Source organism: Ictalurus furcatus, chromosome 22 (genome assembly GCF_023375685.1).
Source record: "Ictalurus furcatus strain D&B chromosome 22, Billie_1.0, whole genome shotgun sequence".
NCBI lineage: Eukaryota > Metazoa > Chordata > Actinopteri > Siluriformes > Ictaluridae > Ictalurus > Ictalurus furcatus.
Window position 1 is genome coordinate 16,289,413 of NC_071276.1, and position 15,782 is coordinate 16,305,194.

A 15,782-nucleotide genomic window follows, 5' to 3' on the forward strand; every position below is an offset into this window, starting at 1 on the left:
TTGCAAAAGGCCAGGTCTTTGCCTATATGCTCATTAGCAAACTGTACTGTAGACTTGCAAAGGCATTTTCCTGGCACACCTCCCATGCAGGTAAAATTTGTGCAATCTCTTTCTGTTGGTGCACTTTGACACCAACAGTTGCAAGACTTACTAGCACATCCTGTGATGAAATTTTGTGGTTCTTGGAGACTTCATTTTGCATCAGATGGTCTGCTCTTGGGCTGAATTTGCTGGGACGGCCAGTCCTGGACTAATTGGCAGTCGTTTGAAATCTGCACCATTTGTAGATTATTTTCCTTACAGTGGAATGATGTATTTCAAATAATTTGCAGATCTTTTTAAATCCCTTGCCAGAATCATTGGCATCTACAATGTTTTTTTTCTGAAGGCCTTACAGAACTCTTGGTCTTGGCATGAAGACACCACACACCTCAATAGCAAAGGGAACACCAGATGAAGTACTTTACACATTCCTCAACTTTATTAAGCTGGTGTCTGTCATCTGGCTTTGCTTAAACATACAACTGTGTGTCATCAACATAATACTGGAAGCTAACACCATGTTTATGAATCATTTTACCCAGAGGTAGCATATATAAAGAAAAAAATCACTGAGCCTAAAACAGAACCCTACGGAACACCAAACTTTACCTTAGTATGTGTAGAGAAGTTAGCATTATAAATGAATCATGATCTCTGTGAAAAGTGTATGAAATAGGAAATGTGAAGTATCTAAAACTGTGATTACTCATAGGGATGGACCCTGTATACACCCCAGAGATACACCGTAAAAAATATTATCCCACCTCCCTATGTAAAACGAATCGAATAGGGCTAGTACATTTAGCCTAGGAAATTTTCAGAATTAAATTTCTCTTACATTTATGATCTAATTATCATCCACTGTCCAGGCTGATGTTTTGTCCAGGTTTTTTTTTTCTGTCATTCTGTCATTTTTTCCCTTTCGTTCAGATCTATTTAATTAACACTTCCAAATCTATCTCCATTCTGAGTGTAAAGTTACCAGGCCCAGCCTATGGACCTTACCGCTACACACAGGTGCAATCATACATTTAATGGGAAAGTAAGTGGAAGGAAACTTGCGCTCTGAGATTACCTGAAACAAGGGATGAGCTCTGTGTTAAAGATCAAAGCTGCCAGAAACAAAGACCGATTCCAAACAAGCGCAGGAAACTCGGCAGCAAAAACCCACAACTCATCTGATAACACTTAGATCTATAAATGTTTGTTGAATATACTTATTTATTTGAAGATTATTTGCCACGGTAATAAGTTGGCCCCTAACAAGCACTTGAGGGAGACGCTTTTCTTTGAGGCTTCTTTATTTTGCCGCACCATTGAGCAGCAAGCTTTGGGATTTAGGAGACTATTAGAGAGAGGGGTTTTTTATGGATTTGTAGTTAATGAATGATATGCATGTGATTTCCCTCTTCTTATGTTCTTTTTATGCCTTTGTAAGATGGGAGAAGAGAATCTGGAGAATTAGGCACATTTTCAAGGTTTCATGGATTTAACCCTGCTTTTGCCTGAAACCCCATACGGGCCAATTTAGTGTGTATTTATATTATTATTTTATGCAGTCATTTTTTAAAAAATCTCACACTCATTCAAGGATATGGTTTATATGAATTATACATTGGTAAGGTATTAATTGTGTTATAAATCCAGTTACCTGAAAAGTACAGCAAAGTCATACATCTTCAGCCTCTTCTATTGATTTCTATTGATTTCTTTGCTAACATTGCAATGACATGTGGTTTTTTTTGTCTTTGTGGGGGTTTTTTTTGTGCTGTGTGTTGTATGTATAGGGTTGGATGCTAGAGGCCATCCCCAAAAGCAGAGAAGAGGCACTATGTCTGCAGGCATCTGGCATCACCCCCGAGCATGTTGGTCAGTGCTACACTTCTCTCAAACATACACACGAACATAACACATTCACACTTGACCCGAATGCTCGAGTCTGCATCCGGGATCCATTCTAGGCTTGGAGGTCTGCTTTCACACGGACAATTTCCTTCCAAACCAAGGCTTGATTGCACAATTTTATTTATCACTTCTATTGCATGCACAAATTTTTTAGCCTGTAATACGATAACATCGTCAACATCAGCGTTTAAACGCAAGGTTTGAAAACGTCTTTTACACTTGATCAAAAGTACTGAACTCTTGATCTCTTAAAACTGCAAATGGACTCAGATGTGAGGAAAAAAAGTGAAAACATGCATGCACAAATAAAGACTGATGATATCTGTGACTGCAAAAGTTTGCACGATTGTTTCTAGGGTGAAGATGGACCTCTGATTTATTACAGTTTATCTACAAAAGAATTAGACATCTCAAGAACACTGTAAAACCGGATAGTTCATTTAACTCAAAACATTTGAGGAAACTAATCACCTCAAAATTTTTAAGTTGATAAATCAATTTGTTTAAGCCAGATACACTTAAATATAACAAAAATTTCACTCAAACTTTGTAATTTAAAATAAATTTTTGTTATATTTGAGTGTATTAGGCTTAAAGGAATTGATTTATCAACTTAAAAATTTTGAGGTAATTAGTTTCCTCAATTTTTTTTGAGTTAAATGAACGTATCCGGTTTTACAGTGAAGTTAGAAATGAAATGTAGGCGCATTCTGCAATGAGTGTTCAAAATAAATGAAAATAATTTAGTATTTTAGCATCTTCAAAGTAGACACGCTTTTTGTCTAGAATTTCCAGAAATGTATTCTTGGCATTTTCTCACCCAGTTTCTTGAGGAATTTCCCTGAGAAGCATTATAAACAGGATTAAAGGAGTTCACACCTACGCCGGACTCTTATTGGCTGCTTTTCGGAATATTTCACTCCGAGTCGTCCGTTTAAATAAAGATTTTTTTGTAATTAAAATGTTAGTTTTCTAATGAAGGAAATGAATATGTTGGCATGATAATATTTTTGTCTACAACACCGATTACAAACATTTAATCATACACCTTCAGATCAAAAGGTTTTTAACCTCATGAAACATTTCAGTCGAGTGTCCACAAACTTTTGACCTGTAGTGTATTACAAAAGGGAGGATTGTAAAATCTGGCTGGAGAATACATAAAAGCAAAGGGTGGGTATGCATGGTTTTTTTTTTTTTGAGAATATTTATGTAATATTCATAAAGTAGTAATGCAACTTGTGATAATGAAGTAACAGCTGTGAACCTACCAAACACAACAAAATGGTCCTAATGGTTTACAAACTTTTTCACTCCACTGTAGCAATGTCTATTATAAATTTGTCCAATAATGGACTTTTTAAATTATCCATGCCAGAGAATAAGACTGTCCTTGTTAAACGTATTTATTTCACATCTCAGTGATGCTGCAGGGACGTGATGACGTCCTGACTGAAAGGAGTCTGGGCAAGAGGATAGACCCTGTCACAGGAGGTAATGTCTGGATCATTACTGCAATTTTTCAGTTCAGAGAGCCGAGCGGAGAGACAGACAGCTGAGACGTAACCTTGTTAGAATGCATTTCATGAACCGTAGACCTGAACCAAACAGAAGCTTTTCTCTGAATCTCAACTATGCTGGCAAGTCCTCTGGGTATAGCAAAGGCGCACTGTAATGAACAAAAAGATTTGTTCCAGAGCATAATTGCAAATTTTCAGCTTTTTCAGAATATAACTTTGACACTGTTTTAAGGTACGCTTATTGGTTTAATCAGTTGGTTCAGTTTTTTTATTTTAATTTATTTTATAATGACAAAAATGCAGAATAATGAAGAAATTTTACAGCATTAACAGTACTGTAAATACAGTACTGTGAAAAAGTATTTGGTTACTCAGGTTGCCTTTGTTTTATCTTAGATGTTTCTGATTTACAATTTAGTATGAGCTATGCACAAAAACAGAAGACTAATTATGGGTTTGATTGCATCATTGGTGTTACTGTAGTTCTGCATAATCATGATATGAGCTTCAGTGAAACCGGTGGTGTAGTCAGGGCCATATACACATACATGCAGTATGCTAACTTTTCCCGCAGGGCTGTTGCGTCTAACCACTTCTAAGGATCAATATTAACATATACCCTTGGTATTCACACTTGTTTTGCTGCTTCAGAAGTCCCTCATCTACTTTTGTGTTAGCTTAACAAGTAATCCGTTGTTAAATTTTCACACTGAGATGCTTTGTCGGCAAAGTTACAAATAAATATAAAAAAATCTGTATGGAAATTACTGGCTTATGCTTTCCTTAATTGGTGTCAATTGTCAATTAATGAAATTTTGCACTTTTATTACATTTATAATACAATTTGTATTGAGCAGTAACAATCTTGATGTAATATGTGAAAAGGATGCAATGCTTTGTGCTATATTGTGATGTATCGTAATGCGTACAAAAAAAAACATTCACAGAAATACTCTGCTCTCATGGATATCCAGCAACTTCCTTCACAATAATTTACAGGAAAGGTTTACAGTGCTTTGTTCAGGTGCGTTTTTCCGGTGCTGCTTTATGTCTGCAGATGTGTACCACCTTACCTTCATGTGGCCTGAGAATGCTGAGGTGGCTCAGCGTCTCGAGAGGCCGGATTGCATCATGGCGGAGGAGGAAATAGCCTGTCAGCTGCAGGCGTACTACCGGGAGGTCCAAGGTTTACAGAGCACTTACCGTAACTGCCTGAAGATCATCGATGCTGACCAGCCCCATGTAGATGTGTTTGCTCAAGGTGAGAACTCCTTCAGCTTCTCTTCTCACTCTTTCCTCTATACATGTTAAGCTTTAATTCATTGCTTTAACAGAGAACTGGATGGAGAATTTATTTTTATAGCAACGTTTTGTACATTAAGCTTAAATAAACTCCTGGCTTATTATTCAGTTATTCATGTTAAATCATGATTTTCAGAATGTACTACAAATGATTTAGTAACTACAGTGATACTAATAGAAACAGTTTGTATTTGCAGGAGTGAGGAATATAAGTTTAAAGAAATGTTAATATATAAAGAATTAAAATTTTTATTATTACGCATAAAAAAAAACAGAAACACCGATCAGCCATAATGGTAAAACCACCTGACAGATGAAGTGAATAACATTGATTATCTCGTTACAATGGCACCTGTCAAGGAGTGGGATATATTAGGCAGCAAGTGAATAGTCAGTTCTCAAAGTTGATGTGTTGGAAGTAGGAAAAATGGGCAAGCGTAAGGATCTGAGCGACTTTGATAAGGGCCAAATTGTGATGGCTAGACGACTGGGTCACAGCGTGTTCAAAACAGTAGGTCTTGTGGGGTGTGACCGGTATCCAGTGGTTAGTACCTACTAAAAGTGATCCAGGAAAGGGGAACCGGTGAACCAGTGACAGGGTCATGGGTGTCCAAGGCTCATTGATGCACATGGGGAGCGAAGGCTAGCCAGTCTGGTCTGATCTCACAGAAGAGATAGAAAGATAGAAAGATGTCAGAACACACGGTGCATCACAGCTTGCTGTGTTTTCCAAAAACATGTCCCAAACAAACCCCAAAATGTTTTATTCCTCATACTAAAACAATTAATAAAATAAATATCCCATGTTTTCAACCTTTCAGAGTTACATTTAATGTTGAGGAACATCCGCAAGACAAGTTCCTGTTATCACTGCGTTACAGCTGCTATAAACAGTCATTCCTCCTCCAGCCTCTCTTTTTGTCTGTCTTGAAGTTAGTAAAACACTGCTTTATGTTACCAATAAACCAAAAAGTGCAAAGCTTTCATTTGTATTGCAGCCGGCATTGCTGTCAGAACTGCTTTCACAGAAAATTATCAACACCTTCCGACCAATCAGATTTGAGAATTCCATAGCACTGTCATATAAAGAAATTTAATTAATAGCAGCAAGACATGTTAGGTTTTTACAGATATTGTAATATATAGTAATATTTTTTTTTAAATTCTGTAAGATATTCATAATAAAATACAAAGTTGGAAATAAGCTCAGGATAGTTCGTCCTGTATTGTTTAGGAACCTTAGGCATGTTTAAAGTCTTCGACAAAGTCTCCTGCCTTAGTAAACATGTTGCAAGACTTCCAGTCCTTAGTGTAAGTACAGGATAGTATTTCCCCACTGTACTGACCCGAACTGTGGTCAGAGCTCAGCAGTGCAGCTACTCCACTGAGAGCCAGTGATTGGCCTGGTTAGGGGACATCGCCTCGGGCAGTGCTGCAGGCGCCTAGTGTCCCGCGAGGACCCGATCAACGATGTGCAGCCTTCACCAGAGCCATTAAAGCCGTCCCAGTACAACCTGTCTCAATATTACACCACTCAACTTGACAAAATAATAATGCGCTTCCTTTTGTTGTGGGGAGAAGGAGCACGCTGTTTGCTGAATATTTTAACTCTCTTTTGCATATATCATCTGATTATAGAGTGAGGAAATATCTTGCGGGGGGAGGGGGGGGGAGGAATCCAAGTTTTATTTGTGTTCATGTTTAGGGTTGGAAGCTGAATCGTTCGTTCCTAATTAGGTCCTTATAATGTTTTTTTTTTTTTTTTAATTAAAATAAATAAATAGATCCTTATATATTTATATCCTATCCCAAAATTAACGAGAGATTCCACTTTTCTGGCATTTTGCTCTCTCTTTGTGTAGCCAGATTATGGTCTTAATTCATATTCATATTCTCTAACTGCCATGTGCAGCTGAATATGAGCTCGTTGTGCTATTTCAGCCAGCATTAGTGCATTAGTATTGCATTCACACTGCCGTTTTGAGCACCAGGAGAGCAACTCCACACTCTTCCACTAATGGTTTGAAGATTTCAGCTTGATTTTTAAAGTGAGGTTTGGGGTTTAATCGCACTCAGCGTGCTTGATTGAGTTAAACGGTGGAAGTAAAACAAATATTTGCAATCTTTCTTCACTATAAAACATTCATGACTTCGAGACCGAGCAATAAACTGCAATAAAGACGTCGCCTTAAATATTGATTATTGCTAATTCAGTATGCGGTTTGATAGCGACATTATTAGCCTGCCCCTGACGTAGCCTTTTAACACATTAGCATGTTTTGCATATTAACCATTTATCGGCGCCGTTGTCTGGCAATTAGCGTAAAGTGTAGGACGAGAGAGACTCATTAGTTATAATTAGGCCACTGTTAATTATCACACATTAGAGGGAACAGATGAAAGGCATTGTCATGGGTGAAGCCCAGCTGCAAACAGATGTTCGATGCCCTCGTGGAGCACAGACGAGGCCCCTAATGATTTATTAATCAAGCCGACTTCCTTATATTCAGATTAGCCACGATGGCTGTTTATCATCTGAGCATGTGGCATTTAAAAGGACATTCTCAGTGCTGCTACATAAACGCTGTATTATCCAGCTCCATTAAATGACCAAAGCAGATTTCTTCCATTCTTAGTGCAATACAAGACACTGAGGTCCAATTTGTGGAATAAAGCAGGCTTTCTGAGGACAAGTTCTCACAAAATAGTTTTGTTTTGCTTATATTTTTTTTAAAAATATATAAAGACTTTTTTTTTTTTTTTAACATGCACTAGGTTTAATTACATGAGTCCTTTGTGTAATTAGTGCATTGGCACTGACATATTAACTACAATTAAGTTCACCAGCATTAACGGTTTATTATTGATTAGTTGCATTTGTTACATGGCACAGTTGTATATCATTTGCTGGAAATATAAGTCGTTTTCCCAGGACAAAGCCACGAAGACAGATTCTGCTATAGAGAACAGAAGAGAGCTACAGATCTAAAATCAGACATCTTCACTCGAATAAACCTGTTTGTCTTCTCGTGCCTTCTCTGTCCTGCAGCATTGAGCTACGTTCTGTCCAGGCATCACTCTGACGCACCTCACACACCCAGAATCCTCTTGTTTGGACCACCGGGATGTGGGAAGAGTCTCCAGGCCAGCTTGCTTGCCCAAAAATACAGCCTAGTCGACAGTGAGCTAATGCACTTTTTTCAGATCTCACTTTATATATGTATAATTAAGTAAGGAATAAAACTTGAAGGGGTATTCTGTCGTAGGAAAATAATCATGGAGTTACTGTTACCCCATCTGAAATGTTTTGTTCCTTTTATACCATAGCAATTTGCCAATGATTACAACTTTTTTAAAAAAAAAAATAATTAAAGAACATCACATTGTGCTTTTTGATCCATTTATAGTTACATTTAATGTTGTGGAACCTCTGCGAGACAAGTTAGTTCCTGTTACTTATGTTATACATTATTTAGAGAAAGCTTCACAGTGCCAATGATTGTAGCTGTCTTTAAATAACAAAAAAATTTTTTAAGTAGTCTTGGAGTATGTGGAACGTCCACCGTATAACTTGAGCATATTCATATAAACTCGTGATTTGAGTTATAGTCTGCACTATTGTCAGAGCTGCAGGTATAGAAAATTAATCAACACACCTTCCGACCAGTCAGATTTGAGAATTCAGCAGCGCTGTGGTATAATACTTATTTAAGGCTTTTCTCAGGCTGTTGTTGTTGTTGTTATTATTATTATTATTATTATTATTATTATTATTATTTTAGCCTATATTTTCTTCAAAATCCTTGTGTTGACATCCTTGTCTTGAATACAAGCTCTGTCCTGTCCCTTTTTTCCTGTCATATAACTTTCATAAAGGTCACTGTTTATTTAAAAATTATTTTAAAACACTATTTCTCTGCTGTTCTTTCTTCAATGCTCTCTGCCTGATTCTTTTTGCTCTTTTTCTCCTCCTCTCATTCTCTTTCACGTTCTCTTTTTCGCTGTTGCTTATTCTGTCTCCCTCTCTCCCTCTGTAGTTTGTTGTGGTGAACTTTTGAAAGCAGTGGCAGCGGATGAGAGCAGTATGGGAGAGCTCATTAAACCCTTTCTGGAGTCAGGACGGCGAGGTAAACTTCTTCACCTCCTCACATACACATGCTGTCAAACAGGTCACGCACCGAGGAGAGCTGAAGCTGAAGTGTAAGGGGCCTATTTGGAGTCTGCCGACACTGTTAGAGTTTTCTGCTTTCAGGCAAATAATTAGACCACCCACGTCACGCACAGTGTGGCCAATTACATCATGATGTTTGCATATGTATAAGGGTATGGTAAAAATAAACCTGTAATATCCCTCTGTCTGGTTAGTATGACATTACCGTTCACTTTCTAAAAATGATATTTATCATTTATTTACTTTCATTGTGCTTGATAGCAAAAGAACGTGTTTTTTTTTAAATCAACCGTTCTGATTTAGCCTAGCATACTATTTAATATGTAAGCATGTGTCACTTATTTATTTCTGGTACCTAATTTCCATATGTACAAGTACTTGAGAAATGACCGGAAAAGAAAAGAAGACGAGGTACAAGAAATGTAGGAGAAAGAAAGAAAGACAGGAAAAAAAGGAGAGAAAAATAATAGAGAACAAGAGCGCTAGAATGAGAGAATGCAAGAAAAGCATTAAGAGCGAGAAAAAGAGAGTTAGAAATACAGAAAGAGGAGAAAGTAAGGAGGAAGAAAGAAGGAAGGAGAGGACGGGGAACCCTACAGTGTTCAGGTACATTGAATGTGTGTGAGTTTTAAGTGAAGCTGCTGATTGGTCAGCTGTAAATCCCATAGTGACATCATAAAGTGGCAGGTGGAGGTTAAATTCAGTAACAGGAAAAAATATAATTATATAATATTTTAACATAATATATATTCTGTAAACCCTGTCCAGGGTGTACCCCGCCTTGTGCCCGATGCTCCCTGGGATAGGCTCTAGGTTCCCTGCGAACCTGTAGGATAAGCGGTATAGAAGATGGATGGATGGATATATTATGTAATATTATATATTATATTACATAGGCATTTTTATCAAAATTCAAAATAGATAAAGAAATTCTCATTGAGTAGATATACAAAACAGGTTGAATGGAGCTGAGTTCTTAAAAAAAGAGTTTAGGAGAATGAATCATGGTAGAAAAGAAGTAACAACAATAACCATAAAATAAATGGTTACAGGTGGTGTTTTATTCAAATAGGAATTTTAGTACTTATTATTTACTCACAGTTTCAACTTGCAAACATCAACTATTAGTTTTAAGATTATTATATATTCTTATATATTACACATTTAATCCCATTGGTCTGAATACATATAACCTTGTATTAAAAGATATACTTTAATAATATAAAGTACATTTGGGTCAATGGTTTATGGGCTACTTGAAAGAAATGAAATTGCCCACATGGCAAGATATGGATGGGATTGAAATATTGGGAATAGTGATCAGATAATGGCATCTAAAAGGAATTTTTAAGATTTTTGTCATTTTTTTTAAACTACCACTCCTTTGCATTGTCCATCAAATTGCACTCTGTATACCAGAAATGACATATTTATTTCTTAAATAGCACCTAGTTACTGTAAATTATGCAATATTTCTTGAATTGTGCATTCATTTAAGTCCATATACTTTTTGCTGTCATTTACGCCACCTTATATCTCTTGTCCACATCTCCTTGTGAAACCCCAAAGGGAAACTAATTCAATAAGGGGAGCTGTAAATATGCCACTGTGTCCTGTCCCCAGTTAGATTATCCAAACAGACCCACCCCTCGCACCACGTCCCAATCTGCTGCGCCTGCCAGTCACCGCCGCCAAGTGTCTAAACTTGCCTTGAGCAAGATGGGATTAATATAATAAACGTCCCTCGAGAATGGATGAGCTACAAAAGCGCATGTGCGTTTAATGAGACTGACACGTATCACAGAGGTGCTGCCTCTCTAGCGACTTTTCATTTTACCCAACTCTCTGTCCTCAGCGTGGCCACAGAGAACATACTGAACATTGACAGCTGAACTGAGCTTCCTGCAGTTAGCTCTTCTCCTACTGTGTGTGTATTGACACAAAGGCAAGAGATACCTCAGGGCTTAGGAAACACTAGAGTGGATCACATTTAATGAGCTGAAATTGTTTTGAAGGAGTAGATAGAGACTCGGACAGTTTATTAGTGCAGCAAGTAGCGGTAAGACTTTTCATAACGCCCATATTTATAAATTATTATGACTGTCATTAATGACTCGTCCATAGGGGCAGGAGAGGCAGAGGGCAACAACGCACAGTATATCAGCCGTTCAACAAATGTTAATCTTCATAAAGTTCTCATCTTCATAATACATTTTCAGTTCTGTTGAAATACTAATGACCTCTTTTGGGTTTTTAAAATGTTGCTATTTGACATGTATAAGCTGATGTTGCATCGATTTGCTCGCCTTTGTAGATGTCGCAGTGTGCTCATGTCCTCATTTAGCACCATAGAGGTATTATTGCACCTAGTGGTCAAACACGGGATCTGCAACAAGCGCTAATGGAGGCCCATAGGGGCAGGAATCACACTGCCCCTTGCTTGCTCTATGAACATTTAAAAATGGAGTTGGAACAGCGGACAGGACAGTTATTGACAGGGAAGGCAAATTGGGTGGACTCAGTGGCCACCAAGATCTTGTTTTATAGTAAAATTTACACAAACAAAGGCACAGTGTATGTACAGACAGTGTGTTTATGATGTACAGAACTTCTTCTATTGTGAGATACTATATTGCAAAGATTGAGAAAGGGATAGGGGGATTATGGAGTGGATAATATCCATGCATCAGAAATATATGTGCTTGATGGTGACCTTGTTTACCACGCAAAGACTGAGAAAAAGAAGAAAAATGTGTTTCCCTTTTCTAATGCCCGAATTCCTTTGGACTAGTTTAAACTTGCAACGACTTATTCGCAGAGTTATAATTATTTATATCACAGTGTTGTTGAATTCTCTAATCTGATTGGTCAGAAGCTGTCTGGCAAATCACAGGTTTATATTAATGTGCTCGTTCTAATTTGTTATTGTTTCTATTGTAACAGAAAATTCATAGGCGTATAATCTAAGGCTGATAATAAACATATTAAACAGCTTGTTGCCAGAAAAATGTAGAATCATTGATATGGTGATACACGTTTTCTGTAAGGAGATGTTTATTTAGTATTTACAGTACAGAAGGAGTCTCCAGTGTGAGTTTTCAGAGGATTTCTTCGCTTAACAGTTTCTTGATAATGTGTCAAGCTGCATTCTTTATTTTTGTCCTATTATCTTTAAGAAAGAGTTTTAAAAAAAAGGGAAATGTGAGAGAATGACTGCTTATAGCTGTTGTAACAGAAGTGACAACTTGTCTCGCAGATGTTTCACAACATTAAATATAACTATAAATGGTTAAAATGTATGATGTGTGATTCTGTAATAAATACAAAATTGGAATCGTTGTTCAAATTGTCATGGTATAAGAGGAATAAAACACTTGCTGTTATAGGAAAATATAATAGTATATATATATATATATATATATATATATATATATATATATATATATATATATATATATATAATAAATATAATAATAATCAACGTATCGAGCAACATCATATCACTCTACACTGTTGTTGACTATTTTCCTGTAACAGCATGCGTACCTAAGAATATGGGCTCTATAGAAAGTGTTATTCAAATAGTTGGGAAGGAGAAAGTGCCGGATTGAGACGTGTGTGTGTGTGAGAGAGTGATTTCGAGAAGCTTGAAAATTCAGGATGGATGTATTATCATGCTGCTGTATATGGATAACATCCTGCATAACTTTTTGACCTGCATCAAAGGTCTTATGATCTGAGAAGATAAAAGTCATGGTGGTTTTAAGAGCTCCATACGGTGGTTATGAAGCTCTCATGCCTTTATTTATTTATTTATTTATTTATTTTACACATCTGACTGTCAGACAGCAAACGCAGCTTGTTGACTACTTGCTAAACTGCAACAGTGGATGCATTCATGAATTCATGCTCGCAAGAAAAGAATGCATAAAAAATGTAATGTAAATGTTGTGTTAGTTGGCACTCCCGTGCCTTGTTGAACCGAGCTTTTTTTTTTTTTTTTCCTCCTAGGGGAGAGCTTTCGGCTCGTGTCTGAAGACTCCGACTCTGTCCCTCCCTCCCTCTTGCGTTGTGACAGTGAAGGTTTCAAGCGGAGAAGCTTGCCTAAATAATTTACGAGTTGATTAATGGGCTCGCTGGGGTATAATTAGGCGATGTAGAGACGGTGGCTAGTGGAACCAGAACAGTGCTATGGGGATTTAGGGAGCAGGATTATTAAGGAAATGAAAAAAGAAAAAAAAACATAGTCTTATGAGAAGAGAAAGAGAACAAGGAAAAGAGGAGAGGCGCTCTCTTCAGGCTGCCTGCCGTTTGAAGCAGAGCCGGGGAGAGAGAGGCAAGAGGCTGCGCGTGTTTGATGTGGAAATTGGACAGTTTGAAACCGTCAACTTTAATTTTTCAGCTTCCACAGAGACCCCCCTGAGTGTGCACTCGCTTGCCTTAAAGAATGTGCTATTTTTTCCCTCACCCCCATTATTTGTTTGTCCTCTGCAACGCTCGTCGTCTTCACTTTCCTTTCAGTTCTTCCACATACTGTCCCCAGCTTTTGCGTTTTTTTTTTGTTTTTTTTTATTCTGCATGTCAAGTAAGCGTCTTCTTCCCGGCTTTAGAGCGGTATCATCCTCTTAAACAATTCACTTATGTTGCCTGTCAGGAAGCTGTTGACTGCTTTTGTGCTCAAAGAGAAAACCATGGAAAAGCTTCACAAGACAAAATGTACATACATGAATTTAAATGACAGCGTTCCTACTCATTTATTTATCATTTGAATTTTTATTTGAATAAAAACCTCACACACATATCACACACACACACCCACACACCCACACACACACACACAAGAAACGGCACCCATACATATGCTGGGTGATAAGATCACTTCTACTTTTATTTTTTTGACATTCATTCTTGCCTTTGTGTCAATTGTTGTCCAAGTCTTAAAGTTTCTTATTAAAAGTTTTTTTTTTTTGCTGATCTGTTCATCTGCCAGGTAACATAAGGTTTTTTTTTTTTTTTTTTAAATTTGTTTTAACGTTACCTGGAAGTAAACATCATTCAAGACCTTGGCAGTTTCCTTAGATGTTCAACCTTTTAACCCAATGCAACTCACATAGAGATCATATAGATACAGCACTTTTTATAATAGTACAACATAAAATACGTTCCTGTTTACTGTATATGGAACAAGTGCACATCTTGGAAGCCACTAAGATTGACATTTAACGGTCATCGCTGTGGACTTTTTATGTAATTGTGAAAAATAGACTTTTTGCATAATGGATAAAGCATAAAGCATAATGACATTACATATTCTTCATTCATTAACAAGGTATTAATGTTTCTACTAATTCATTCATCACAGTGCCTGACAACATGGTGCTGAAGATCCTGACCGAGAGACTGAGCCGTCTGGACTGTACCACACACGGCTGGGTCCTTCACGGCTTCCCTCGAGATGTAGAACAGGCCAAGAGACTGCAGGAATCCAACTTCCTCCCTAGCAGGTACTGACTGTACATACAGACCATGAAGGTGTACATTTGATAAACACCAAGCAATTTGTAAGGCAGTATATATTATGCTCTAAAAAACGTTTCTGTTTAAACCCTACAACAGAGGGTCATGGTAAACTCCTTTAGAAAGAATATACATGTCCAAAAAACACATGCTTTTTTGCCTTAAAGGAGCAGTTTGTAATTTTGAAACCCCCTGCTGCCTTCAAAACGAATTACAATTACAATTAAATCAAAAATTTTAACGCCCCCCCAACCGACTACACTTCCTCTGTTGAAACTATAAATATCTTGTAAGTTGCCTTTTAAGGAAAAGGAGCATAGCTAAGCAGGTCTTCTCTGTCTTGTGGGTGGAGCTAGTTTCCGTCCTAGAAAATTTGCAAAACGAAAAAGAAAAAAAAAAGCATCTATGTATGACATCCTTTGATTTACAATCTTGTTGATTTATCTAAAGTATCTTTAAAAAAATTTATAGGATTGGTACAGGTCTAGAAACACTTTAAGAAATTACAGACCCCACCTTTAAAGGCGTGTTTGAGTTGACATTCTGCTGACATTTGTTATTATGATTATTATTATTATTAGTTAAAAAATGTTTTAAGATTTGTTAAAAGCCAAATCAGAAGAAAACAAAAACCAAGGATGGATCAGCCAGGTGTGTTACGTGTTTAGTGTGATTTTGACTGTTGAATTTTTCGAAATAGTGAGTGTAGCAGGATATGACCACTCAGGTTACTCATGCTCAGCAGATCTGATGGCACTGGGCGATTGTACAGCCTTTGAGCTGGCATTCTACTACAGTGTGTGTCTGGCTCAGTCATCCCAGCTAGAACACACTGAGCTAAAACCACCAGGGTTGCAGTTTAGTTTTAGGACAATGTTTTCTTTTTTTTTGTCTTGTGAGCATGTGTGGACTTTTAAAAATGTAAATGACTTGAAATCACCTGGAAATTTATAGTGTGCGGGTGAACTCCTGTTCGGGTAACTTCAGTCACTTTGCTCAATCTAAACCCCACATAAACTGGTCATCACACTGCCTTTCTGTATCACACCTCTGTGATGTCCAGTCACTCATCACTCACCAGCAGAATAGAGCCTATATTCTGAGAGAGTTACAGTAAAATACCATCATCACCGTCTCCTCAATAGGTCTCCATTTACTCCATTAGCAACACCCCACCGTTTCCGCTAATGTCAGGAGACCTTATTTACATAGCATTAGCGTAATTGATTTTGGGGGCCGGCGCTAAGTGGAAAGGCTGGGCCCTGAAACAATGAGTAGAATGTTACTGATGAGCTGTTGATAGCCGATGGCCATGCTCTACCTGA

The 15,782-nt window shown here is 37.4% G+C and overlaps 1 protein-coding gene across 4 annotated transcripts in view; it reads left to right on the forward strand.

Moving 5' to 3' along the window:
• Positions 1-15,782, forward strand: part of ak8 (adenylate kinase 8) — a 29,911-nt gene that overhangs the window by 8,576 nt on the left and 5,553 nt on the right. For all 4 annotated transcript variants that reach the window (XM_053654046.1, XM_053654045.1, XM_053654043.1 and 1 more), the window contains exons 7-12: positions 1,830-1,911; positions 3,370-3,441; positions 4,525-4,728; positions 7,819-7,950; positions 8,807-8,896; positions 14,303-14,444. In XM_053654046.1, the coding sequence (XP_053510021.1) occupies positions 1,830-1,911; positions 3,370-3,441; positions 4,525-4,728; positions 7,819-7,950; positions 8,807-8,896; positions 14,303-14,444 (722 nt within the window). The remainder of the gene's footprint in view (positions 1-1,829; positions 1,912-3,369; positions 3,442-4,524; positions 4,729-7,818; positions 7,951-8,806; positions 8,897-14,302; positions 14,445-15,782) is intronic.